The 24,982-nt window shown below is 48.3% G+C and overlaps 8 protein-coding genes and 1 non-coding gene across 9 annotated transcripts; 5 read left to right on the top strand and 4 right to left on the bottom strand.

Moving 5' to 3' along the window:
• Window positions 1–731: 731 nt before the first annotated feature.
• Window positions 732–5,182, bottom strand: BO85DRAFT_380271 (peroxidase/cytochrome P450 family protein; the record flags this gene model as incomplete). The annotated part of the gene is made up of 12 exons (XM_025656373.1): window positions 732–1,111; window positions 1,171–1,447; window positions 1,515–1,748; window positions 1,813–2,230; window positions 2,297–2,773; window positions 2,834–2,895; window positions 2,954–3,740; window positions 3,798–4,140; window positions 4,198–4,287; window positions 4,340–4,448; window positions 4,521–4,685; window positions 4,751–5,182. 12 exons carry the CDS (start codon window positions 5,180–5,182, stop codon window positions 732–734), a joined length of 3,774 nt encoding a protein of 1,257 aa, XP_025511914.1.
• A 913-nt stretch (window positions 5,183–6,095) lies between these two features.
• Window positions 6,096–7,687, top strand: BO85DRAFT_380362 (T6SS phospholipase effector Tle1-like catalytic domain-containing protein; the record flags this gene model as incomplete). The annotated part of the gene is made up of 3 exons (XM_025656377.1): window positions 6,096–6,279; window positions 6,346–7,263; window positions 7,362–7,687. 3 exons carry the CDS (start codon window positions 6,096–6,098, stop codon window positions 7,685–7,687), a joined length of 1,428 nt encoding a protein of 475 aa, XP_025511913.1.
• Window positions 7,688–8,545: 858 nt separating this feature from the next.
• On the bottom strand, window positions 8,546–11,354 carry BO85DRAFT_471635 (HET domain-containing protein; the record flags this gene model as incomplete). Its single annotated transcript, XM_025662487.1, has 5 exons — window positions 10,740–11,354; window positions 10,559–10,676; window positions 9,941–10,482; window positions 9,216–9,808; window positions 8,546–9,128 (listed from the first exon to the last, which is right to left on the bottom strand). Exons 1-5 carry the CDS (start codon window positions 11,199–11,201, stop codon window positions 8,546–8,548), a joined length of 2,298 nt encoding a protein of 765 aa, XP_025511912.1. The 5' UTR covers window positions 11,202–11,354.
• A 1,022-nt stretch (window positions 11,355–12,376) lies between these two features.
• Window positions 12,377–13,914, bottom strand: BO85DRAFT_428687 (Clavaminate synthase-like protein). Its single transcript, XM_025658213.1, has 3 exons — window positions 13,375–13,914; window positions 13,257–13,323; window positions 12,377–13,205 (listed from the first exon to the last, which is right to left on the bottom strand). The coding sequence occupies exons 1-3, from the start codon at window positions 13,626–13,628 to the stop codon at window positions 12,498–12,500; spliced, it is 1,029 nt and encodes a 342-aa protein (XP_025511911.1). The 5' UTR covers window positions 13,629–13,914; the 3' UTR covers window positions 12,377–12,497.
• A 1,382-nt stretch (window positions 13,915–15,296) lies between these two features.
• On the top strand, window positions 15,297–18,373 carry BO85DRAFT_428683 (putative alanine--tRNA ligase). The gene is made up of 4 exons (XM_025658212.1): window positions 15,297–16,485; window positions 17,000–17,062; window positions 17,120–18,280; window positions 18,334–18,373. Exons 1-3 carry the CDS (start codon window positions 15,373–15,375, stop codon window positions 17,933–17,935), a joined length of 1,992 nt encoding a protein of 663 aa, XP_025511910.1. The 5' UTR covers window positions 15,297–15,372; the 3' UTR covers window positions 17,936–18,280; window positions 18,334–18,373.
• Window positions 17,792–19,838, bottom strand: BO85DRAFT_452833 (hydrolase). The gene is made up of 4 exons (XM_025660913.1): window positions 18,951–19,838; window positions 18,857–18,885; window positions 18,332–18,807; window positions 17,792–18,278 (listed from the first exon to the last, which is right to left on the bottom strand). Exons 1-4 carry the CDS (start codon window positions 19,417–19,419, stop codon window positions 18,224–18,226), a joined length of 1,029 nt encoding a protein of 342 aa, XP_025511909.1. The 5' UTR covers window positions 19,420–19,838; the 3' UTR covers window positions 17,792–18,223.
• A 243-nt stretch (window positions 19,839–20,081) lies between these two features.
• Window positions 20,082–22,179, top strand: BO85DRAFT_149018 (MFS monocarboxylate transporter). The gene is made up of 5 exons (XM_025654135.1): window positions 20,082–20,122; window positions 20,174–20,504; window positions 20,617–20,783; window positions 20,878–21,659; window positions 21,723–22,179. Exons 2-5 carry the CDS (start codon window positions 20,290–20,292, stop codon window positions 21,900–21,902), a joined length of 1,344 nt encoding a protein of 447 aa, XP_025511908.1. The 5' UTR covers window positions 20,082–20,122; window positions 20,174–20,289; the 3' UTR covers window positions 21,903–22,179.
• A 215-nt stretch (window positions 22,180–22,394) lies between these two features.
• BO85DRAFT_471631 (uncharacterized protein) lies at window positions 22,395–23,911 on the top strand (the record flags this gene model as incomplete). Its single annotated transcript, XM_025662486.1, has 2 exons — window positions 22,395–22,472; window positions 22,524–23,911. The coding sequence occupies 2 exons, from the start codon at window positions 22,395–22,397 to the stop codon at window positions 23,487–23,489; spliced, it is 1,044 nt and encodes a 347-aa protein (XP_025511907.1). The 3' UTR covers window positions 23,490–23,911.
• Window positions 23,912–24,811: 900 nt separating this feature from the next.
• BO85DRAFT_t236 lies at window positions 24,812–24,897 on the top strand. Its single transcript has one exon. It is a non-coding gene; the product is annotated as a tRNA-Thr (tRNA).
• The last annotated feature ends 85 nt before the right edge of the window (window positions 24,898–24,982 follow it).

Genomic DNA, 24,982 nt, shown 5'->3' with positions numbered 1-24,982 from the left:
CTTCTTCTGCTTCTTCTGCTTCTTCTGCTTCTTCTGCTTCTTCTGCTTCTTCTGCTTCTTCTGCTTCTTCTGTTTTTCTTCTTTGCTTCCATGCTTTCATGCTTCCTATCTCTGCCTTCTAGTTTCCGTGCTTCTAATTTCTTGTTTTCATTTCCGTTCGGTTCTTAGACATTATTCTCTATTTCTTATTGTTCTTTCTTTGCTTCTTGTTCCCTGTTTCGTACTTCCCCTTCTCTCTCCTCTTCCCCTTCTTTTCCTACATCCTATTCTCCTGTTTTCTGCATTCTGCTTTTATCCTTTATTCCCCTAATTTCTTTGCTTCTAGTTGCTTATTTTCTTATTTCCTTCTTTTTCCTTTTTCTTTTCTTTTCTTTTTTTTTTTTTTTTTTTCGACCCTCTTTCTATTTAGAGTTTACTGTTCCATGGTTCAACCTGACAGATGGCTGGTACATCCGGGATTCGTAGAGAAATTTGCATCAAGGTATAGTAAGAATGCGACACATTCTATCTCATATTCATATGCTGTTGGATGTTACATTACAGATGAGTACATTAATCGCAGCTATAGGTCGTAGTTCCAAAGTACCTCTTACCAGTCACTCTTAGATTATTACTACAGTATAGATGCCTATCCCAACTGAGAACATCTTATCTGTCTTATATTGAAGAAGCCATTCATTAACAACAACAAATACCTCATCACCCCTCTCCCCTCTCACACAAATGAAATGTCAATTCAACGTCCCCGAAAACCTCCCATAACTCTCATCATCCCCCAACATAGAAGGCAACGACGACGAAGACGTTCTAGTCACCTCATGATACTGATACTGATTATGATGGCTCTGTCCGAACGAATACTGCGTTGCCATGCCCATTCCGCCATCAGTCATGCTGTAGCTTTCCTGTCTGGTATATTCTGGCCCTCCATGATCATGATGATGTGTAGGGGGTACAGCGGAGTAGATTGTATCGTCGACACCACTTTCATCGCTGGTATCAGGGTTCTGGTCTGTAATAGGGAAGGCTGGTATTGCTGCTGCTGGGGGCGGGGGCGGGGGCGGGGCTTCGTATGCGCCTTGGCCGTAGCCTGAGAAGTGGAGTTTCCATGCTATAGGTGGAGATAATGTTAATAAGATGGGTGGTTGGTGGTTGTGTAGGAGGACTTACTAGTCGGATCCTGAGTCATCCACGACCAACTATCATTCAGATAGACCCGTCTCCCATCGACGATGATACTCTTCAGCATGCCCATATCGCCTGGTGCTGGTCGTAGATACTTCAGCCCTGCTAGGACGCGGAGCATGGAGACCGCGAATGTCAATGCGATTTCCTTGCCTAAGCACTCGTGCGCGCCGTAGCCGAAGTGGATGTATGCGTTTGAGGGGCGGTCGAGCTTGAATGTTTCTGCGTCGGGGATGCTGGTTGGGTCGCGGCAGGCTGGGCCCTGGATGGGGTTTAGTTGGATAGTCATGGTAGGAGGGGTGTGAGTGGGATAGGTGTGGGCTACTTACGAGGAGGGTGATTACTACGTCGCCTGGCTTGAATTCCTGATCGTTGATGGTACGTTGGGCTTTGCAGACGCGAACGGTGCATTCCATGCTCGTTAGACGTTGCGCTTCGAGTACGTATTGTCGGAGAAGCTTGTCGACGGAGCCACTGTTGTCGGGTTGGGAGACGAGATTTTGGATCTTTTTCCAGTGGTGGATGTTTTCTGGGCGGAGGTAATATTGTAGGACGTCGGCGATCTAGATGATGGGGATAACGTTAGGAGGATGTGTCACTTCGTCAAATAAATATGAGGTAACGAACCAGTCCGACTGGCGCTCCAACACCCCCAACTGCTGTAAGCCAGCAAACCTCTGCTGTTTCAGCCGCAGTCATGTCCATCTCCATCATCTGCTTTGCTACGTTGTTTCCATACCAGCGTAGGGTACTGGCGGACTGCTTGTGGCCAGTCAAGCTTCCAAGGATGTGGGTTTTCTGTGGCTGGGCTTGTTCGTTGACGACCTTGAGAGTAGACTTGACAAGGGCCTCGGCACTCTCAGAGGCCCATTTTCTTCGTTGCAGCATCAACCCTGGGTCGGTGTTATTGAAACCCCAGGTGCGGACGTTCATGAGATGTTTGTAAACTGTTGCTGCGTTCATGCTGCCAGACTCATTCTCTGGGGTCTTCATGTCTAAGCAAAAGAGGTCTGCCATTATTCTTGCATTGAGGGGGATTGCGACGCTGAAATGGGTCAGTAAGCCTCTAGTTGTCATAGTTAATGTGTTGGCAGAAGATAGATCAACTTACTCTCGAATAATATCGACTTGGTTCAGGTCCTTGGACAGCTGTAGAGTGTTCAACTCTAGCAATTCTTTACCCAGCGTAACAGTCGTGTGCGAAAGCAACTGGCTGAACTGATCTGGACTGAACAAAACGGACTTGACAAGCTTCTTCTGGGCTGTATTGCCCGGACCATCGCCTCCTAGCATATAGTCATTGAACTTCTTGCCCGGTATCATGTCATTAAGATATCTGGCCCACGGGACGCGGAATGTATCCTGGTCCTTCAATACCTCAATGATGGTCTCATGCTTCGCGAGCATGACGGTATGGGGTGGCGGTTTTGGATCCTCTTGACTGTACCTATCGATTGTTCCAATCTCTTTCGCAATTTGTTCGTTCATTTCACGGGTGAACATTGGCTGGGTTGCGTGGAGCGAGTTGTATGGGAACCATCCGGGTAGTGCGCGCTGGATCAATTTGTGGAACATCGAGCCTCCCAATCTATAGTTTGTTAAATAATGAGCTAATTTTTATGCACCTGGGTGATTCGTGAGTACTCACACATCGTAGTCTTGTTGAACTTCACGAAAACCCCAGTTAGTGAGATTAGACGCAGTGTAATCCTGACTTGCTGTTAGCTCCTTCACTTGAAAGCGGCAGAGTAGAAGAGATTTGACTGACCAAAGTCAAGAACCGATCCGATCGAACGAGAGTAACTGCATCGCTAAAGACCGCTCGCCCGACAGTGTAAGGAGGGCATCCACCACACCCAGGATCCATAGCAGGTTTTGCGTCCTCCAAGAAGATCCCAGGATACATCTCGACCATATCCGGGTGATCGTACAGCTTTCGCAACAGATCGGCAATCTTAGGATCAGGGTTGATGTCCTCAAATGACGAATGCCGCTTCAGCTTGAAGAAATCACGCATCTCATTCAAGGACGCGAGATTCCATTTGCGTGCAGTGAGAATGCCAGCAATTTCGACCATGCGAAGTGCTTTGGGAACCATCCTAGCCCCAAACAGACCCGCTGGGTCCTCCATGCTGTCTTTCAGGATCTGCACCAGTTCGGCATCATTGAACCTACCATTTTGGTTTCGTTTCAGACCACCGAATTCCCGCTTACTGGGGTCTTTCTCGATGCTTCGTTCGTAAATTATCAAACCTTGCATGAACTCCTGTGGTGTAAGTTGCTCCAGCGGTTTCTTGAGGTCGGGGAACAGACTTTTCAAGAACTCGTTTGTCCACTGTTCGTCTCGCCGGGAGATAACCGAATGGAAGCGATATAGAAGGTTGAACTCTGCCGAGACCTGGTTTCCCACACCTCGAGGAACCCCATCAGCGTCAAATGCTCGGCTCACGGCCACACGAGGGTCTAGAGTCCAGTCACTCGCCGAATGGTGAGTGTTGGTCAGTCCGCGGAGGTAGTCATGGAGTGAGATGTTGACGTAGAGCCCGTTTACGATGCTATCCCGGAGTTAGTTTATTTCTCTGTCATGAAAAAAATATGGAATGTTGACTCACAGACGAGTCACCTGGAATAGATCTTCGTCTTGCTTGGCCAGTGCCTTCCGCTTTGCGTCCTCAGATGTCGTTGGCGGTAGAGTGAAGCGCCCATTTTCGTTAATCTTCAGCAGAACATCGGCCACATAGTTGTGGAAACGATTGTACATGACAAGGATCACGTTGACACCAGGGGGCTGACCCAACAGCCTCTTCTCGTGGAAGGTGTCAGGCTTGAGCATGCCGCGTTCCATAGTGCGCACCCTCAATTGGTCTTCATAGCTGGAACCATATAGAGGTGCGAGATCCAGATATGATGAGGTGTCTGAGATATTGGGGTCGCGCCGGTTCGTGCAGAAGACATCTACATGTTTTTAGCGCAAGGGCTTGACAGAGTATCAGACTTGTATAGTAAACTTACCGTGAATGATAATGCTCGCGTGATAGAACAGAACCGACGAGATGCCTGCAGGGTTTTCCCGGAAAGTCCCTTCATCACGGGCCATGAGGACTGAAACTAAGCTTTAGAATTATACTGTCTAGACTCGAGACTCGAGACTCACGATCAAAAAGAAGGCCAGGGTCAGGCTGCACTCCGTGCAAAGCCTTGAGGCGGGGCACCGATCTCGCATACGGACTGCCTGCTTTGCCAAGGTCAGGCTCTAAAGGGTTCTATAGTATTGGAGTCAAATAGGTCAGTGATATTTTCGTATTTCGGGCGACAGGTTGGGAGATTAGTCTCACGTTGTAACTTCCATCGGGAGTGCGATATTGATACTTATTTCCAAAGTACGACAGCGGGGGGTGCTCCAAGCTCTGCCAGAGCTGGTCGACCAGGATGCCGGTTAACCTCTGTCGGGACTTGGAGGTTCGCGGCAACATTGCAACGATGGCGATGACTTTCTCCATCTACAGCGGCCAATCCTCATCAGCAATGGCACTTTTAATGTGGACACAGATGGAAGCCGACTCACAAGCATTTGACGATCATCGATCGGTTTTCCCTTAGACTTCACTAATTGGATCAGTGTACGAAGATCATTTCTCTTGCCCTTGAGTCCTAGAGCCGAGAGATCTTTGACAAGGCCCGTGGCAAGAACATCGGGATCTCCATATGACTCTCCAGCTTGGTATTTCACGTCATCTTCCACTTCTGCTAGCTCTTGTGCATGGAAGATCCTCGCATATAGTCGTTGCCAGAGCCCCTCTCCCGTTCCAGCAATGCTAGACAGAGCTGCTTTTGTGGCCTTTGGAAGGAAACGAGGCCTCAACTTCCATGTCGTGTGTTTATGGGAAGAGAAAACCTTGGAAACTATCTGAAAAGGGCGTGTCGGTTCATCTGCAAAGACCCGCAGGTAGAGAAAAGAAAGGAGGCAGAGGAGAAGAGCAATAAAAATGGAGCTCATAATTCAGGAAGGCGAGGTAAGGCGAGGTACAGTTTTAGCCGTTAGTTGTATTGAAGAGAGCAATCTATCGCGATGCTTCTGCAACACATTATGAGATCTGTGCCCGAATACTTATACACGAGGAATATCTATTAAGAATCAGCATGCTGTGAAAACTGGGCCACCAATGCCAGCTGAAAGAGGACCCCTCGTCCCCAGCGCTTGGGGTAGCTGAGATCCTGGAGACCATACGGGGAATACCGAGCAGACAAACACCTATCGATCTGCGGACACAGCCCAGCTGAAAGCATGAGATTCGGTCTGGCCCCGTGCTCAGAGCTGTCATTGCGACAGTCTGCAGATTTCGCCAGCCACCTGTCGCTTGATTGGTGGCAGAGACGGCACATATGCAGAGCAAAGGGTAGATAACCCCTCAGGTGGTCGTGCTTGAGGAGAAAATTCAGCCAGCCACTATGCAGGAGAGTAACAATGAGAGGGGTTTATCAGACAGTGTGGTTTTCAGCTGGCAAGATCAGCATATTGACAAACCAATCATTAGTATGAAGAAGGGGTCGGACCGCGACGGGACACAGACCTCATGCCGCGGCACAATCGTCATGAAAGCTGATCCAATGATAGATGCTGGATTGCATCTCGGCAGTTCTTACCTCACGAACACCCCCACAAGCGGTTCGTGTTGAAATCCTCCCCGCGGCCCGTCATGATCGGCGCTGGGCATCATGATTGTGGTCCCCGAAGGTGCTGCTGTCCGGACGGTTGCGTTTACCTTGATAAAGCTGGGTATGAGGCATGTCCCGTAATGTGCCATCTCTGAGTTCATTCTCTCTAGAACTCATCTATCTTTTTGATTGCTGATTTTCCCATTTGTACCTGTTTTCTTCGTTGTTCCACTTGGCCAGGATTTCTCCAAACGATGCCACACTCAACAGTGGATCAGACGTCCAGCGTGGAAGCGCCCTATTCTGGTCCCCGAAAACTGGTACTCTGCCTCGATGGCACTGGCAATCAATTTATGGGGTTTGAGCGCGACTCAAATATCGTCAAAATATACCAGATGCTCGAAAAGAACACGCCCGGCCAATTTCATTATTACCAGCGTAAGTTATATGGGAACTGGGGTTAGCCATAAAATGTATGATTCACTGAGCTTACACATTGGCCAGCCGGTATTGGCACCTACGTCGAAGGTCAATCGTCCAGCTCCGGATTGCTTCGGTATCCGCGAAAACTGCAGTCGCATATCATAACCACCATCGATCAAGGAGTGGGAACAACATTTGAAAGCCATGTCCTCGCAGCATATCGCTTTATCATGCGATACTACTCCCCAGGTGATCATATCTATATCTTTGGATTCTCGCGGGGAGCATACACCGCGCGATTCCTAGCGGAGATGATACATGAACTTGGTCTTCTTTCCCAAGGCAACGAAGAGATGATCCACTTTGCCTGGGAAACATTCAGCAATTTCCAACAAGCGCGAGGAAAGACCGATCGTACTGCGAAGGATGAGGCATTGATCTCATACATGAAGAAATTCAATACCACCTTCTGCCGCCCGCAAGTTCAGATCCATTTTCTCGGATTATTCGACTGCGTGAACAGTGTCGGCCAATTCGAGATCCCCTTCCATCGGAAGTCGCACCAATATCTCGTCAGTCCGGCGGCTCGCCACATCCGACATGCTGTATCGATTCATGAACGTAGACTCAAGTTCAAGCCTGCCCTGGTGCTGCTTGAGAAGACCAAGCCAGTGGATCTGAAGGAAGTCTGGTTTGCAGGGAACCATGGTGACGTGGGAGGGGGCTGGAGTCTCGCTCCCGGACAGTTCCACCTCTTGTCTGATACACCGTTGAATTGGATGCTGCAGGAGGTTCTTCATCTGGAAAAGTCGGAGAGCAAGTTATCGTTCCACACGCTCAATGTTGCAGACGTAGTGGAAAGGGAGAATGCCTTTCCTGGGAAGGAGGAGCCAGGAACCACAGCGTATGACGTGCGGAAGCGCACGAATCAGCCACATGACATGCTCATGTTCAATCGAGGAGCGACTTTCCTCATGGTAATCTTCTGGTGGATCCTCGGTATGCATGCCTCTCTTCCTTCCTTCCCAAAGAATCCCACTTCAGCTCTGCTGCGCACTTATCGCTCATTGATGACCCAATTAAACTGACTCTCATAGAAATCCTCCCCCTCTTTACACGCCTCGAACTCGAACACGGCAAATGGGTCCCCCGGCAATGGCCACCCAACATGGGTGCGCCTCGCGATATCCCCGAAGACGCTGTCATCCATCCGAGTGTGCATGAAATGGTCCGGGCGGGCATTCTGGATCCGAAGTCAATTCCACCGCGCGGGGGGAATAACTCTCACCTGCCCTCCACTGCTCGGATTACTGGCGCATGGAAAGCGATGAGGAAAAGCCAGGGGAAGCAAATCTCCTCGCTGTTGCAGAATAAAAAGCCTGTAGGCGCGCTGAGGAAGGAATTCGACGGGAAGGCTGAGTGAGGAGTATCTAGTTGGCAGGTAGAGGCTGCACAGGTGGACGGTGCTGAGTAGATGGTCGATATCGTTTAGGGGTAATTAATCGATGATGGTGGTGCCATGTGCTGTTGACCTCGAACAGCTCGCTACTGAATTACATTGAAGGCAAGTACGCACGCATTTGGTATATGAAAAACAGGAAATAAAACCCCCATAAAGCGCCAGTTATAAATGTACACTTGCCGCATTTGGCGACAAGGTGATTAGATAGTTATCAAAAAGACACTTATTGAGACGGTCCCACACTAATTAATCAGCAGTAACCAAGCAAAGTGGGAGTGGGGTGGCTCGGCCCGAGGTCACCATGGAGACTTGAACCCTCCCCCCCAATCACATACTGAAAAAATACAAATTTACAACGGTGTAAATGTGGCAATTTCTCAAATCACTCTCTATGTGTTGTTAACTTGTTACAGACAAGCAAGTAAGTTAGTCGGGTCAGTCCAGTAGTGGGGCAAAGCTAAGCGATAAAGACAAGGAAGGTGAGGCGGGCATGGATGCTACTGATGATCCCTAAAGGACCTGAAGTAATGGCCAATTCTGGCAACTTCGTTTAGATACTCAAACGAAAGTGCACAGAAATGTAAGGTGTGATGGCGTGAAACGATCTAGGCATGATGTTGGTATTGCTGTTCTTGTATACTAGCCGAATGACCAAGTCTTAGTTTTTTTCGTACGTCGGGCCCTTCTACAGGAGGGGGTCAGGCATCTGAGATACTCCGGAGAGGGTTGCATAGACACTTACATGGCCAGGTACATCAAGGCCGGACCTCAAAAGCAATTACCGAAGTATCAGACTTTCTGGATTCAATTCTTCTCATTCTACACAAGGTGAAATGTACGGAACTGAGGGCCCTGGTCTATCCAACTCTTTAGATAGGCCCATGCCAACCCAACACGCCGACTAACGCCATTTTCCGTCTCCACGAGCATGAGTTCAATTCTCAGGGGCCGGTAAATATCATCAATACTCGAGGGTCCGTCAATATTATCAAGCATTTTTCGTCTCGCAGAACAATCCCACCAAACATACTCTCGTGGTATCGCAGGCATACACATACTAGACATATCACCATCATTGTGCGTGACAGAGAGAGCGAGTAAGGTAAACTGAGAGTTGGGGTCTTTTTGTTGAACAAGGTTGATTCGTTCCATGTTGAGTGAGCCAGTGATTACTTCGGCCACGAAATCGCCAGCTTCAATGACGAATACTTCCTCCTCGTAATACCTTTGACTCTTCTTACCCAGTCTGAGTTGGTTGAGATTCAGTGATTGCGTATAGACCAAGATGGACCCGGAAGAACATGCTTGACGCATATATGAAGGAAACCGCGCGTTCATATCTTGCTCACGCATATCATTCCCTAACATTCCATGAGCCTCTTCACAAAGCTGTGCATGTGATCTCTATTTGCCGAGAATTCGTTCATAATTCTTCAATGTGGCTCTAGTGTTGAGTATACTCGGCAATGATCCCGAGAAACATCCGCACTTCCAGGCCAATATCGCAGCAAGTCTTTGTTCCTTTTCATTTAGATATAATACTTTCACCTTTTCGTCAACCTCTTTCTCGAACTTCGGCTTCTTTAATTCCTCGAGTTTACCTGCGTTCCATACACTATATGTGATGAATTGGAGATCTGGTTGATGACTCGACCTAGAGGGAACTGCCCAGATTGCTAGGGATGTCCGGATTGCCTCACGCATCTCGATGGGTCCTTTAATTGAAGACCACGACCAGGTGGGAAACACATCACCGGGTGCTGCATGCCTTCTGGGATGAATTTTGTTCACTGCCGTCCAGAGAATTGCATCTCTGAAGATTCTCAGGGGTAGTCCATAATAACACTCTTGTCCCCAATTTGTGTGGAGAACGCCTGCGAATGCGCGAAGCACATCACTCTCACAGGTAAGATCCCTGTTTGTGAAATCCTCTACCATCCTTGAGTAACAGAATAGAGGAATCGGTGCAATTTTTACATCATACCTCTTACCATAAAAATCAGCTTGGACATGCTCGGTGTGGTAACATTCATAGAAAACTCTGGTGTCGGAAAACAAAAGCCGCCGTGTTGAGAGTGCTGCCTCTTGAAACGTCCAGCCCCTGGTAGCCCATTTCGAATTTTGTAAACAATAAGAGTAGCTTGGGGGTGTGGCAGTCAGATATATTCCCTGTACTTTTCCAGACCAGCATGTCACTCGACTGGCTTTGTTTACTCCAGGAAGGCCGTGGTCGGCATTCTCTCCGGCTAGAGCAACGATTGTTACAAATGACTTTGCGTAGATTACTCCCATAGAATCGAGCCAGTAGGCTTTCTGGTCAGGGTGTTCATCCTGCAATATGCAAAGACAATCAACCCAAAGATAATCTATCCCCAATTTCCTGCAAGCAACAATGGCATCATCAATAGTTTGAGGTAGACGATCGCTGTTCAGAGAGCCTTCCTCAGACAGGTGATCTATGTTTGCCATCGTTGCCTGCAAGAGGCTGCTCACGGCCCCCCACACATAACTCAAAGCTGCATATTGACACGCCCCAGGGGCAATTGTAATGCACCTCTTTCTGGTGTCAATGACCCGAAGCCCACTTATTCGTGAGACATCAGGCTTCGTCTGGCAAGAACCCGTGTGCTTTTCAGAGTGGCAGTCTCTCACCCACTTGGAGACCTTCTGCCAGTCGACCGCTTGTTGGGGTATAGGAGTAGAAACCAGGCGATGGCCATGGGTAGGCCCTATTGTACCGATAAAGGCCTTGTCCCCTGTATTTGGTTAGTCATCACTCACTGGCCTGTAATTAACTAGTGAAAGCCCCGTGTTATTCATGAGATTACGCACCCACCAACAGCTTATTGTGTTCCCGATGAGACGATAGCGCATCATCCTTCAATTTTTTTCGTGGGCGTTCCAGAAACAACTGGATACTGATGCTGCTCTTGACGCCTCCATTTGTAAACTCACTCCTTGTAACTCGTATGCGGCACATTAAATCAGATGCTAATTTATCTTGTTCCATCACCTCTTTGGCTGTCCCTGAAAAAAAGCGGCAGGTGTCGCAGTAGATAGAGCGTTCTTCTAAGTCTCTGGCGCAACCTAATTCCAGGGAAATAGTATCCAGACTGCATGGATATTGATATTGTTTAGGGCGATTCAGCACTTCTTCTTCAGTGAGAGAGTCGGCTAATAGTATACACTGTATTAGGTGCCTGAGTCTCATGTGTTTGCATACAACGCAGAGTAGATCCTGAGATATACTGGGGCACTGATGGCAACCTTTGTGGAAGTAGGCTGCCTGAACTCTCGACTTTTTCATTCTGCAAGTTCGGAAACTATAGCCACCATAGCGTCCTGACGGTGTCTCACGCGTGAATGTCATGTCTTCCAGGCAATTGCAAAGTGAGCATATCTCCTCATCTTCATCCTCCTCCCCTTCCTTTGCAATACTACTGAAAGGTAGGACGGTGGTTGGCAGCTGAACCATGATAAGTAAACCTTCGGATATCGGGGAAACCTTTCAATGGAGAGGGAAAGGGGGGAATGTTTGATTAATGAACTCTGACTGTGGTTCAGACAATAACTTATTTTGCTCTAGCTAGGTAAACCGATCGCAGTTGGAAGAGGGTAAAGAATGATATGAGTTCTCCGTAAATGCCATGCGTCGAGTTTTAAGTGGGGGAATCCATATTGGATGCATCAGTGCCCAACTTGGCCCGAACGACAGGGATAAGTGCATAACCGCATATTAGCGATGATACCAAGGCCTTGTGTTACGAGAACGAGCGAGAAAAGAAAAAGAAAGAAATAAATAAATATAAAGCAGCCCACACCAAAACCAAACGCTAAAACCCACAAGATCCTTTCCCTGGAAACAATCTATCAATGTGAAAGTTCAGGCGCTGCGCTTGACCATAGTGCATGGGGTGGTGGCTAGCGCATTACTGGCAGCTTTGGCGCCTACGGTCTGCATTATACCTCTCTAGAATTTCCCGGCTCCCGTTGCCTGTTTAACTTTGGACTTGGTCATCGGTTGCGATATGCCCCTCCGTGTGCTCTAAGTAGACGCGATATATCGATTTAATCAGCGCAGTGGGTTTAATACCGGCCATGGTTGCTTCCTCTAAATTCACTGCCTGGAATGAAAAGAACGCCACTGTCAATTCAGTTCGGTTTGCCCTAACGTCACCTGCGGCAAAAACCTTCTACCAGCCATTCATATCTTGTTCCTCTCCCATTTGTACTCCTCTATCTTCGTGGCCTTAATTGCTTTCCATCTTTCATATACCAATTTTCTGATCTAATTTGAGTTGAATCTTGGACCTCGGAGGATCTTGTTCCTTTCTCACTTCTAGCAGCAATTGGTGCGCTGAGCATAGAAATATCGCAGGTAGTTTATTTCTACAAGGCGGTGATAACAGAACCTCTGGCTGCATAGTCGCAAAACTGCCAAGCTGTTGTAAGAATAGTATATAGTAATTTTCAGTCCTGGACTAACACCATGGTACGAAACAATAACGCCTAGATAGAACCCATATATCTTGTCTATGAGATTGATTTAGCATTTAGAAGACGTAATGAACATTGCCGTCTAAAGAGTGCAACATCTCAGTGCTAAATCGGCTACTCTTCGGGGTTCATGTAATTATACAGCGAGAAATTGTAATCCAGAGTTTGCATGTAGTCAATACTTTAGCAGCCTCACAACATACATCCTAGCATACCCGTCCACCATTTTGTATAAATCAAAGAACTAATCTCAAAATCAAAGAATGAACTCCGATCAAACAGCAACCGCCACACCTCCCTCACCAGCAACACCAACCCACCTTCCCCTCTCCTCCTCGAGCATCATCCCCGTCAAGAACCTTCCCTTAGCATCCAATGTACTTGGACTCTTAAACACATCAAACTTAAAATCATGCCACTCCTTCGCCGACCACATCTTGCCCGTAGCATCCCTGAAAGTAACATCATCATTCGGCCTCAAAAAGTACGCAATACTGTAACGGTCCTCCTCCTGCGTCTCCTTCAACGGCACAACACGATGTACCACACTCGCCAGCTCCCCACCAGACGGGAAGCGAAGACTATCGCCGACGTTGATGATAGCGTGGCCAGCACGAGGCTCGATAAATTCCCAGCGCTTCGTTTGGGGAGAACAGTACTGCAGACCCCATTGCGCCGCGAGCAGGAAGGTCAGCGTGCCGACGTCTGTGTGCTGGTTGTGGCCGACGCTGGTGGGTTCGCTGATTCCGGACTCATGCTTGGGGTAGCGTAGGATACCGAGGGTTGAGGTGGACGGGCCGGGGTCGGCGTGGTAGGTTTCGAAGCGGGAGGAGCCGGTGAGACCTAGTTGAGTGGAGAGGCGCGAGAGGATGAGGAGGGTGATGGTGTGGGCTTGGTTGATGAAGTTGAAGAAGGGGGTGGATTTGGTGCGGATGCTGGTGGTGAGGTCGGTTGAGTTCTTGAGGTATTCGCGGCGGGAGAACTGTGGATGTTAGTATAGATGGGGTGGATGTAGAAAGGGGGAGTATCATACCTTGAGGGATTCGTAGCCGTCTCGGGTCTTGGGCTTGGGGCCTTCTTCGGTGCCCATGGGCTCGTAGCTGGGATGGTCAGCGGTCGTGTGAATGCAGGATGGGTTGGGTGTAACTTACCCGAAGTTGTCGTCGTTGCGGGCATCCTGCATCTTGATATCGAGGGGCTGCTCGAAGTACTCCTTCATGATGGACAGCATGTCTTCCCAGAGCTGGCAGAGCTCGGGATCGCTGGTCATGTTGAGGTAGAAGAAGCCATAGTTCTGGCAGACGCTGAGGAGTCTCTTGTTCTCCGTTTCATTGTCTGCTCGGAGAAGGTCGAGCTCGATGGTTGGGAGAGACTCCGCAACGAGAATGGGCTCGGTGATGGCCATGTTGAACTTTTGAGGGGGAAAGAACGCTTGAAGAAAGTGTCTCCGGTTAGAGAAAGATGAGTTGGTTTGTTACTTTGATGCCAGAGAACTTGCAGCTTTCGAGCTTCTTATATGTGCCTGGGGTTGGCCCTCTCGTGGCGGCCACGGCAAGTATACAGCATCATTGTCCGATGTATACAGACTCTCAAGTCTCTTTCCTACTTCCAACATGGCTAAGGGGCCAGAATCTCAGAGACGGCTCTGCAATGGCGTGATTCATCCCGATGTAACCCGTAGAAGGATAGACGATTCCATCCTCGTGTTCGCTAAACTGTTGATACTACCTTGCTAGCTGTTCTAGATCGCGAAAACATCTTCAGGATCTGGTCCACGGCTGAGCGATGGCAACTATGAGACGACGAGTTGCTCGGGATGTTTGCTCGAACAGGAAGTTGTCTTCTCGAGCGAGAGAAGGTATGAAACGCATGTTAGTTAGCTATAAAAAGGATTAATCAATCAACTGACTGATTGGTTACTTGCTTGTATTACACGGATACAGCCACTACTATGCGTAAGCACTACTAAACAGCTAAGCATAACTACTGTACAGTACTTTTGTCGAGTATGAAGGATTGTTAGCGGGATCTGTTGATCTGCTAATGGCAAATCTGTAACGCCTTCCTTTTCAGGCAATGATCTGAGCTTGTTCGGTAGATATCAGGAGGCAAATGAGATTACCTTTTGATATTACAAAGGGAGAGGCTTGAAGGATTCGGAGATCCGTGGTCAAAGCGCTGAGGATTCTACTTAGTAGGCACTAGAAGGGCCATGTAGTTGGTGCTTTTGCCCGGCATGCCTCTAGCTTAGAAATTCAAGGCAATGATAGGCGGATAGAGCCGACGTCTCTAAAGGCATGCATAATTAGTTGACAATAAGTGTATCACACGAGGAAAGCAGGTAATAGTATCATGATTCTTCAGACTCAATCTAGATACCTCTCGGCAATAGTAGTCCGCGCTTGTAGCCGTCCTACCCCACAACTATCGCCACAACCAATATCACCCGAAGCAGTTTAGGGCTTACTCTTCATGAAAGACATAACATATTGACCCCATTGATGAGGCTATGTATAAGCTATTCACCCCCTGCATTTCTTTCCCCACATCACATGCATCACCTGATAATTCCTATCGGGGCTTTTTAGCAGCTAAAAAGCCGAACACGTAAATCGATCCTGTAAGTGCCGAGATGAACCCGATGTCGGTGCACTGTATATACCTCATATTAATATGACTGGAGATCAGCTAGTAACGGGCTAGATTTCCTGCTCCACTTCTCTGCAGTGAAACGGCCCCCAGATTTAGCACGGTTGTATAGCACGAAACGGTATTCACCTGGAGACGGCAATGTCCGTATTATGGGTTACATCTGCTAGTGAGAGGCTACAGCGCCTGCAGATGAAGATGAAGCCTAGATGCTTGCTGCAGATTGCCATCGCCGAAGATCTGGGCTTGCTGAGATGAGGGGACTCGTATTCTGATGCAGCTAATAGAGAAAAGGGAATTGGCTAGAGTGACTAAATGTGAAGTGTAAGAGTGATGGCTGTATGAGAAAAGTACGTCCCGCGATAGTATAATTACCCATCATGGTAGTGATATAAACCTCCATTTATTGTTAGACATTGCAACCTCAACAACAACGTCAAGCCATTCTTCATTCTTTTTTCCCTTTACCTCTTGTTTCTTTCATCGCCTACCTCAACACAATGACTGTACAATCCAACGGTCACGGAGGTGCCAGTGATGCCGTCACGGCCCAGGCCGCGCTGGTCCGTTCCCAACAAGAAAGGCGGCCCATTGAAAGCTTTGGTCACCTTGCAGACTTCGACAAGAAGGATGCTCCCGTCGTCACCATGTTCAGCGGTGGCCTGGACAGCACCTACCTGCTCCTCAAGCTCCAGCAGCTCGGCTACACCAATATCCATGCTGTTGCGGTAGATGTTGGAGCTCCTGTGGACGAGGCAGGACTGACCAAACACGCTGCTCACTTCGGAGCATCGTTCAAGTGTCTCGATGGTCGCGAGCTGTTCGTCAAAGATGGAGTCATGCCAGCCATTCGCGCTCACGCATCATACATGCGCATGTTTCCCATCAGTAGCTCCATCACCCGTCCGGTCATCGCTCGTCTGATCACAGACTACGCCAATTCCGTGAATGCAGGCTTGCTTCTCCACACTGCAAACCTCTCGCAGAACAGTCTTCCCCGACTGAACAACTGCATTCGTCTCTATGGCTTCTCTGGCAAATTCGGAAGCCCTTACGTCCACTCCGTGACCTCGCGCGAGAAGAAAGCCTCAGAGTTATCCGCAGCCGGCCTGTCCATCATGGCTAAGCGCAAGCTAAGCGGAGACGAGAACCTATGGTGTCGAGAATTCGAAGACGGTCCGCTAGGCGACCCAGAGGGTTTCAACATCCCCGAAGAAGCCTACGAATGGACGCGGCGCAGCGGTGACTACACCCCCGAGAAGCTCACCCTGAGCTTTGAGAACGGTAACCTCTCCTCCATCAACGGCGATGAGCTCCCCCTTATCGACGCCATTGCACTCCTGAACAAGGAGGTAGGCAAGTTCGGTCATGGCCGATTCGTCGGGCTTGAGTTTCTTTCGACCGACGACAAGGCATTGGAGATTCGCGAGGCACCGGCCGCTGCGATCATTATGGATGCGCTTCGGCACCTCGAGCTTGCTACGCTGGAGACTGATACCCTGGAGCTGAAGCAGCAGCTGGAGCAGAAATGGATCCGGGAAGCGATTGCCGGTCGCTGGGGTCATCGGTGTCATACCATGTGCGAGGCCGCTATTGTTGCCGCTTTGGATGGTGTCAGTGGGAGCATAACTTACGACATTGACCATTCGCGTTTCTTGCCTTGCTCCATTGTGGCGAAAAATCCGCGGTATATCAGGGATCGGGACCAATGGGAACAGGGGCAGGAATTGCTATCGCGAATTTAGTATCATTAGAGTATGACCAGTATAGAAAAGGGTTGTTGTTTAGTTTAGGATTTTTTCTTTAAAGTAATTGAAACTTTACGCTATAGCTTTCAGAAAAGAAATGTAATTCGCTATTTGCCTCTTTATGGTTACAATGAAAGTGTGACCAATCCGATAATGATCTGTTACAAATCTTACATACATTAGCGCGGACACGCCCTGACAGTGACAAGGACTGGTTGTTACATTAGCCAGAAGCTCGGACCACCCCCGTCTATCAGGTACATATACCCTGCTCAGCACCCACTACTACTCCACCTACCTTCTAAATCTACCATAATTTTTGGTTATTATTTATACACAAATGCACCGTCAGCTACGTTTCTGACTATCTTTATCCCAGCGTGTGCCCTCCCAAAGACTCTACTGCACCCAACATCGCATCGGCAGATCCAGCCCAATCACAGTACGTCTAAACCTCCTAGTCAGCATAATCCGGGGCCCCAACCTAACAAACTAATAGATGTCCGAATCCACAAAACTCGTCTACCAGCAAGACGGACAGCTGCTCCTGCACGGGGCCAAGATCCTGTCCATCATCCCAGTCTCCAACCTCCCAGAGGCCGACCAAGGCCTAGTCAAGGACTCCCCGGAAATCGAGCATGCTGTGGTGACAGACTCCACAATCTTCCACGTCCAAGGCGGCGGCCAACCCTCAGACACCGGAACCATGACCACGGAGGTAGCGCCCAAAGCAGCCTCCATCTTCGAAGTGAAATCCGTCCGCCAACCAGCCCAGGGCAATCAGATCCTGCACTTGGGCCGCTTCGTCCCGGTCGGGACTACGCAGTTCGATTCCGGAGAGGAAGTCCAGCAGCATGTGGACGCTGAGAAGCGGAACCTGCACTCTCGGCTTCATACTGCTGGACATGTCATGAGTTTGGCGATCCATGCGCTGTGTCGCGAGGGTGTGCTTCCCCCGGTGAAGGAGTCAAAGGCGTCGCATTATCCGGGGTCGGCGTCGGTTTCGTTTGAGGGCACGTTGGAGGGGAAGCATAAGGAGCTTATTCAGGCGAAGACGGATGAGTTTGTGAAATCGGCGAGTCCGGTTAGGATTCATTGGTGGTCGATGGAGGAGTTGATGGAGAAGTGCTTTGTTGCGGAGGGGTTTGCGTTGCCCGAAGGGGAGACGTTGGGGAGGGTTGTGGAGATGGAGGGGTTGGGAAGTTATCCTTGCGGAGGGACACATGTTACGGATTGTAGCTTGGTTGGGAGGATTGAGGTGAAGAAGATTTCGAGGTCGAAGGGGGTTAGTCGGGTTTCGTATACCGTTGTATAGTGTTGAGTGGGTTGGGTATATAGACTTGGGAGGTATAGATTGATGGTGCAGGGGATAGAAGGGTAATCGGTATTATGCAGTATGAGGTTGAGACTAATTCTGGATGTTTGTTACGAGGAACACGGATATAGAACAGCCACCAGGATTAGATAGAAACTGTGCTTTGTGGAATGTAGAGTCTGGATCTTCTACATTAGATTACATGCTATCCAAATGTGTCTTTTGGGTGCAAATACAGAGTATCACAGACGTGTATTGTTCAAGTAAGCTAAGTATCATACTTGCCCTCTAAAGAGGAGGACTGATATCAAGTCCATTCACAATCAACTTGAAAGAGTCGTTTCTGTTCAACCAAATTAGCATAAAACCACGAAGTACTAGTAGGATACTCCATACCTCGAATAACTTCCAGCAGCATCCGAGTCCAATCTGTATCTCAGACAATCATCGAAATCCACCCCCACCATCATCATGCCATCTACTTCCTCCCAGAGCGGTCCTTTCAACATATCACCACTCGGAGCTACAATGCAAGAACCCCCTCTGGTGGCAAACTCCTCACTCTCGGACTTTTCCCCATAAACCCAAGCAGGTTGGTCCTTCTTCCTGTGGCATTGGTTGGCACTCAGGACGAAACATCTACCCTCGCAGGCAATGGTTCTCATGAGCGGGGCCCATGCGTCACGCTGATCGGCTGTGGGGGCTAGATAGAGGTTGACATTCTGGCTGTAGAGGGAGTGCCTCAACAGCGGCATGTAGTTTTCCCAGCAGATAGCAGCTGCTAGGGTGAGTTTCACGCCTTTGATGGTGGTTGTCACCGCACGGAGCGAAGAGGGCTGTCCCTGGCCCCAAACCAGACGCTCACTTCCTGTCTAGTTCTGGTCAGCCTAATACCATATCAATACAAAGAGGGATACTTACCGGCATGACCTTTCTCCGCTTGCCAATCACTGTGTAGATAATAACATCATGTCAGCTTCCACACTCCACATCAAAAGTACATGCGGATACTCACCTCCCAACTTGGGACAGACATAAACTACTGCGCAATAAAGAGTCCCTCCAGCCCTCTCAACCAATCCAGTAACGATGAAGATACCCGTCTCGCGAGCCACTAGTTCCAGCTCCTCGCGGACTCCATCGCCCCTTCGGACTCCACTTCCACTCCCGTCCTGCCCCTCCAATTCCCTTCTCACCCACTTCTCCCCCGCTCCTTCAGGCGTATCGCCCAGATCCACCGCATCCTTGAAGTAGTTCAGGTATTGTTCTCTGCCTTCATCGTCTCGAGATCCCACCTTGGCTCCAAAGGTCGCCCCACGAGGATAGCCCCCAATGTAAGCTTCCGGAAAGAGAATCAGGTCGGGTGATGGGGTCTGCTTGGCTGCTTGCCGACATTGCTGTGACAATGCCTGGACAGTCTCCGGGGTGCTGGCGAGGGTGTGTGCCTGACTGACGGCGAGGTAAATGGTTTGTGGTGAGGCCATTGCTAGTAGTCAAAATAATCAGAGAGTATGGAAGTGCTATGTTCACAAGAGACAAGAAGAGGTGTCCTTTCTACGGAGGTATACCAGGGCATTTGCCCATTTTATTAGAGCACAATACCCTTATCAGTTGAGCTTGGACCTGGTACCTGATCCCTGTTCACATTACCCCTCAATTAAGCCCTTTTCTGTACCTTTTGATTCCCTGTTACTGTCGATCGACAGGTTAGTGCTTATCGTGGCAAGATGCTATCTGAAGTACTTTGTCCGCAGTCTTAGTGTACGGAGTGGGATGGTAGAGTAACATCGGGGAAGGGCAAATACATGCCCCACCCCGATTACGGTGACGTGTCTAGACTTATCTTAGTGTCTGGAGACTATATCTTAGTCGATCTTAGGGAAGTTAGGGTAGCCAAGTCTAGGCACTTCACCGTCAATTTGCTTCGGATCCAAGCGTCTCTGCTGACTTGCTTCTTCAGGAAATTCTTTCATCTCCGCGCCCTGTAACATGGACTAGTCCGAAACCGGACTACGAGGAAATATTCCTCGCCACGCCGCATTAAGACCACTATTATTGAGTCATTTTGTTTTTTTCTATCTTTTATGACTGGAAATCACTCTCTTGTCTGCATGTCTTTGTTCTTCTATAACTATGCAATTGTGATGGTCAATTCTTTTCATAGATGCAATATATGCGACATAATAGGTATGTTGGTTTACGTTCTTAAACCATTCGTGCTAATCCATTACATCGTAGATTTGTCTAATTATTTTTCTACCAAATAATCAATCAATTTGCGATTCAATTGCGACTATCATACCCATACTATTCTAATAACCAACCCACCCGTACCACTCACCAACACCACCAACATGACCGACAATAGCAGTGTCGAAGCCTACCCAGAAGCTATAACCGAGTTCGACGAAAAGACAATCAATAATGAAACCATCAAAGAGAAGAAATGGGGAATACTTTCAAAATCACAAAGCGTCGCAAGCTGGAAAGATCCCGGTCCTCCCCCAGATGGCGGAGCTCTCGCATGGACACAAGTCTTAGTGGGACACTTAATTATTATGAATACCTGGTAGGTGCCAATGCGCTGCTTTCGCACGTGTGAAAGCTCAATTGGTTCCTCCGGGAGCGTGGTTACACTTTGTGCTGGCTGTATCGTGAAAAGTATGCTGAAATAGGGGCAGGGGCTATATGAATTCGTTTGGTATCTTTCAGACGTATTACGTCGACTTTCTAAATCGCTCGGATTCGGACGTTTCGTGGATTGGAAGCGTTCAGGTCTTTATTGTCTTCTTTATTGGTACTTTTACGGGGAGGTTCACTGATGCGGGTTACTTTCGGCCGGTTTTTGGTGAGTATTCCTTCTTCTCCGCAGATGCGTCTCAGGCTTATAACCTTCAAACTATGACATCCCCGCTATTGAAGATTTATGCTAATTACTACAGTGGTCGGAACCATCCTCAGCGTCCTCGGCATGTTCATGGCCTCCATATCTACCGAATACTACCAAATATTCCTCGCGCAAGGAATCTGCTGCGGCATCGGCAACGGATGTCTATTCTGTCCAGCCCTCTCAGTAACATCCACCTACTTCGCAAAGCGCAAAATGCTCGCCGTCGGCATCTGCGCCTGCGGCAGCGCCACAGGAGGTCTAATCTTCACCGTCATGTTCCAGCACCTGATCCCACAGATCGGCTACGGGTGGACGATGCGAGTCTTCGGCTTCTTCACTCTAGCTTGTCTGATCATCTGCAACATCCTAGCAAGACCGAGAGTGCCCCCTCGGAAGACAGGTCCTCTCATAGAGCTCGCTGCTTTCAAGGAACCATCATACACCTTGTTTGCGGTCGGCATCTTCTTGACCTTCTGGGGTGTTTATTTCGCCTTTTATTACCTGAGCTCGTTTGGCGTTGCGATTATCAACATCTCTCAGGAGGAGTCGCTCACCTTTACTCTTATCCTGAATGGTCTGGGTATTATAGGTCGTCCGCTCCCTGCGTACCTGGCTGATCGGTATACCGGGCCGATGAATATTCTTCTTGTGGTTACCCTGTTCTCGATTATTTGCGCTTTTGCCATGATTGGCGTTACGTCTATCTCGGGGCTTTATGCATGGACAGTTGTTTATGGTATTGTGGGAAATGGTTTGCAGGGAATGTTTCCGGCTACGTTGAGTAGCTTGACGACTGATTTGCAGAAGGCGGGTGTCAGGATGGGGATGATTTTCGTGAGTTTCCCTCCCTTTGACCAGTTGTATGAATGGGTGAATCTGGTGACTAACTTGATGTAGACTATTGTCAGTTTCGCCGTATTGACAGGTCCGCCTATCGCTGGTGTTCTGATCACGAGGGACAATGGCCGCTATGTGTATGCGCAGCTCTTCGCGGCGTGCTCGATGCTCATCGGATTCTGTCTCCTTTGTGCGGCTAGATTAGCGAAGACAGGCAAGGTCTTGAAGTATAAGATCTAGTGCGTTACGAGAGGAACTGGATGGGTGAAATACTTATGAAAGCCTTTTCGGGGAAAAGTGTGCGCTTTGTTGGAGATTTAGTATATGAAGCATACGCAAGACATGAGATGTGACGGATGTATGGTGCACTTACTGGAGTTTTAGAATGCATGTGTTATGGGAAGTTGTTGCCAGAGTGGGAAATCAAGCGATGATTAATGACTTTTTACGCTACCTCTTGACCCCAGAGTCGAGTACAACAGTCTATAGTGATAAATGTTATTCAATTACACATCTATGGGGCGAATCGAGAGGTAGAAGGGGTAGTAGAGGGCAATAGAGTGATGAGACTACTTAGTAACGAACCCATTGCCCAACTAGGTTAGAGACCGGCCCGCAATTGCTATGTTTACTCCATCCCTTCGAAAGGCCCGCCGTTTCTCCTACCAGCTCATCGTACACTTCTCCACTTTCTTTCTCCATGTTCGCTTTCCGCACTTTCCAGTAATACTCATGATACTTTCAGTAATCCGTACGTGGCTCTATGATGTTATTTGGCATCCTGTAGCTACGGAGTCAGACGAGTCAAAGGTAAGTTCGGCTGCATTCTCTTTGTATTCCCCTACTAAGTTATTCTTCCAGAATATTGCACCGTTACAGATTAATACCCCCAATCACTGTCAAATAGACGAAATGGAAGCTGGGCTGTCTCCCCATGTGCAAAGTCTTCGAGCAGAGGGTCAGAATCACAATCCCCAACCTCGAACTGGCAAAATAGAATGCACGCATATTCCTGGACGATCTAGCAATACTTTACCTTCTCCATTTTCCCGTGACCCTTATCTCGGTCTCCCAGTGATTGGTAATGGCATGACTGGGTTCATTCTTAAGCTTGGGGAAGACCGTGCTGTGAAGAAAGCAAAGCGATATCAACCTGGGTACCTCCAAAACCGCGAGGATGTGGAATACATGAACCAAATAAACCAGCAAACTCTGGATAATGAGATGCAAGTCTTCCAGCGCCTGGGCAGTCACAAAGGGATTATTTCTTGCTTCCCGACATCTCAATATGGGATTGAACTAGCCCTTGCACAAGAAAATCTTGAAACTTATCTAGAGACCCATCCAGAGCATGATAACTCCCTGAAAACGAGCTGGATCTGGAGTATTATCAACACTTTTACACATGTCCACTCTTGCAAGGTATTTGTGGATGATATCGCTCTTCGCAATATCTTAGTGGTGGATGGACAGCTTAAGCTTTCTGACTTTGGACAATCTATTTTATTACCACATGATACTGATATGACTTCAGCAAATGAAAACGACTTAAATGTCCAGATTGAGATACTTCACCTTGGTTGGGTTCTCTATTCTATTGCATCCTGGCGCGTCCATAAGTACTATTTCTTCAGCCCCGGAAACCCTGGATTGTGTTGGCCCGAGCCAGACTCATTCCCAAATGTTGATCATGTTCTCTTTGGGAGAATAATCCAGAAGTGCTGGCGGGGCGAATATACGAGTATGGATAATCTGAGAGACGAGGCTCACCAATTGCTCACTGCCGACGAAGATCACCCGGTGCGCGATCTTGGTAACGAATCTTGACTGGCTTGATTACGTCTCCTGAAGAAATATGTCAGTCTTCCGGAGATGGTTTGCCAATCTCGCTTTGGTTTGCGCCTCTGTGCCGGTAGACTTGTGAAATGCCGGTCGTCCTCGGAGGGCCTTGGGCTAGATTGGTCTGCGCGGACTCCGTGAAGTATTCCAATAAGCAGAACAACGAGTTGAAAGCAATCGCCGAATCCCTCACTGCTCGCTTGCTCACGTCTTCGGGGGGATGGCAAGATATAGCAGCCTGCGTGGGAAAAGCAGAGAACTGGTATCAACGATAGTTGTATTTTGGCGCACCAGAGAAAAACCTGCCTACACAGCAAAGGCCGTTCATTTGTCAATTGCATATCAAGGTAGTCTATCCAGAATCAGAACAGGATGGTACAGCTTAGAACTATCGTGCTGGCGATTTCATCCAGAGCAAGACAACCTCGAAAGAACAGTGATACATTGCCTACGCTAACAAAAGAAGAAAACGTTGCACGGCGAGGTGTCCTTTTTTTTGTTTTCCCAGAATACCTGGGGCGCATCTAGGCAGGAACGGGAAAGAACGGTCGGTTCCATGCACTGAGAGGTTTTCTTGCTTGTTGGCTCGAAGGGTTATTAGCCAATGCATACATAATTACTGTCAGTCTTCTTCCATAATTACATGGCAAGGCACAATATTGTAGTCAGGAACTTCATCCCGACATTGACTTCATGGGCAGTCTGAGTAGAATTGGATATCCCGGACGCAAACAAAGTTGAACTTGCTCAATCCGCATACTCTGCATCGGGGTAACAACTCCGAGCCAGATGCTGCAAGGTCTTGCTGGTGAATATTACACAGTCAGTGGGGGAAGTCATCGCAATGGTGTTCAATCATGTCTTTCGCAAATAAAGACAGTGAATAGAAGCTTACTTGGCTTGCATTTATTTATTTATTTATTTATTTTTATTTTTTCATGTCTGGTTGGGGACGAGCGAGTGGCAGATGAAAGATGTAGTAATTGCCCCGTTTACTTGGAGATAGCATCCTCTCACAACTATCATCTAGTTATGATGTTAAGATTACGGACGGAGTACCCTGTTACACTTCTACTTAGTATTTCTCATAATTTTGAATTGTCGTAGCTGATACTGCTAGCTGCGGAGGATATTTTCCCGATAATTGCGTGACGTTGCGTTGATTATTCTCCTACTCCTAGCAAGGCCATATATATATATATATCTGGGCATACTACCACCTACCAGCGTCAAACTTTGTTACTAGTACGTACTGTAACTAAACTGCGCAGGCTATAGATTAATGTGGAGAGACATTTTTCAACAAGTCAGCCCTTGTAGCTCAGTGGTAGAGCGCTTCACTCGTATTCCAAATACTGCCATGAAGAGGTCCGCGGTTCAATCCCGCGTGGGGGCACTTGTTTTTTCGTTTTTATTTTTTACACACTGTTGTCGGAGGCGGAACACAAACCATACTAGTAGACAAGACAGCCAGCCAATCA

The sequence above is a fragment of the Aspergillus piperis genome (assembly GCF_003184755.1).
Source record: "Aspergillus piperis CBS 112811 unplaced genomic scaffold BO85scaffold_21, whole genome shotgun sequence".
Lineage (NCBI taxonomy): Eukaryota > Fungi > Ascomycota > Eurotiomycetes > Eurotiales > Aspergillaceae > Aspergillus > Aspergillus piperis.
The sequence above is the reverse complement of the archived record's forward strand: the minus strand, read 5'-3'. Positions and strand labels throughout refer to the sequence as shown.

Excerpts from the sequence above, each read along its gene's own strand:
- BO85DRAFT_428683 (XM_025658212.1), top strand. The coding sequence starts at position 15,373 with ATGACTGTACAATCCAACGGTCACGGAGGTGCCAGTGATGCCGTCACG. Across the intron at positions 16,486-16,999 it reads TTGTTGCCGCTTTGGATGGT|CGTGTGCCCTCCCAAAGACT; the intron begins GTCAGTGGGAGC and ends TCTTTATCCCAG. Across the intron at positions 17,063-17,119 it reads GCAGATCCAGCCCAATCACA|ATGTCCGAATCCACAAAACT; the intron begins GTACGTCTAAAC and ends ACAAACTAATAG.
- BO85DRAFT_452833 (XM_025660913.1), bottom strand. The coding sequence starts at position 19,419 with ATGGCCTCACCACAAACCATTTACCTCGCCGTCAGTCAGGCACACACC. Across the intron at positions 18,808-18,856 it reads AGCGGAGAAAGGTCATGCCG|ACAGGAAGTGAGCGTCTGGT; the intron begins GTAAGTATCCCT and ends GACCAGAACTAG. Across the intron at positions 18,279-18,331 it reads GCTGCTGGAAGTTATTCGAG|AAACGACTCTTTCAAGTTGA; the intron begins GTATGGAGTATC and ends TTGGTTGAACAG.
- BO85DRAFT_428687 (XM_025658213.1), bottom strand. The coding sequence starts at position 13,628 with ATGGCCATCACCGAGCCCATTCTCGTTGCGGAGTCTCTCCCAACCATC. Across the intron at positions 13,324-13,374 it reads CGCAACGACGACAACTTCGG|CTACGAGCCCATGGGCACCG; the intron begins GTAAGTTACACC and ends TGACCATCCCAG. Across the intron at positions 13,206-13,256 it reads ACGGCTACGAATCCCTCAAG|TTCTCCCGCCGCGAATACCT; the intron begins GTATGATACTCC and ends TAACATCCACAG.
- BO85DRAFT_149018 (XM_025654135.1), top strand. The coding sequence starts at position 20,290 with ATGACCGACAATAGCAGTGTCGAAGCCTACCCAGAAGCTATAACCGAG. Across the intron at positions 20,505-20,616 it reads TTAATTATTATGAATACCTG|GGGCTATATGAATTCGTTTG; the intron begins GTAGGTGCCAAT and ends AAATAGGGGCAG. Across the intron at positions 20,784-20,877 it reads TTACTTTCGGCCGGTTTTTG|TGGTCGGAACCATCCTCAGC; the intron begins GTGAGTATTCCT and ends TAATTACTACAG.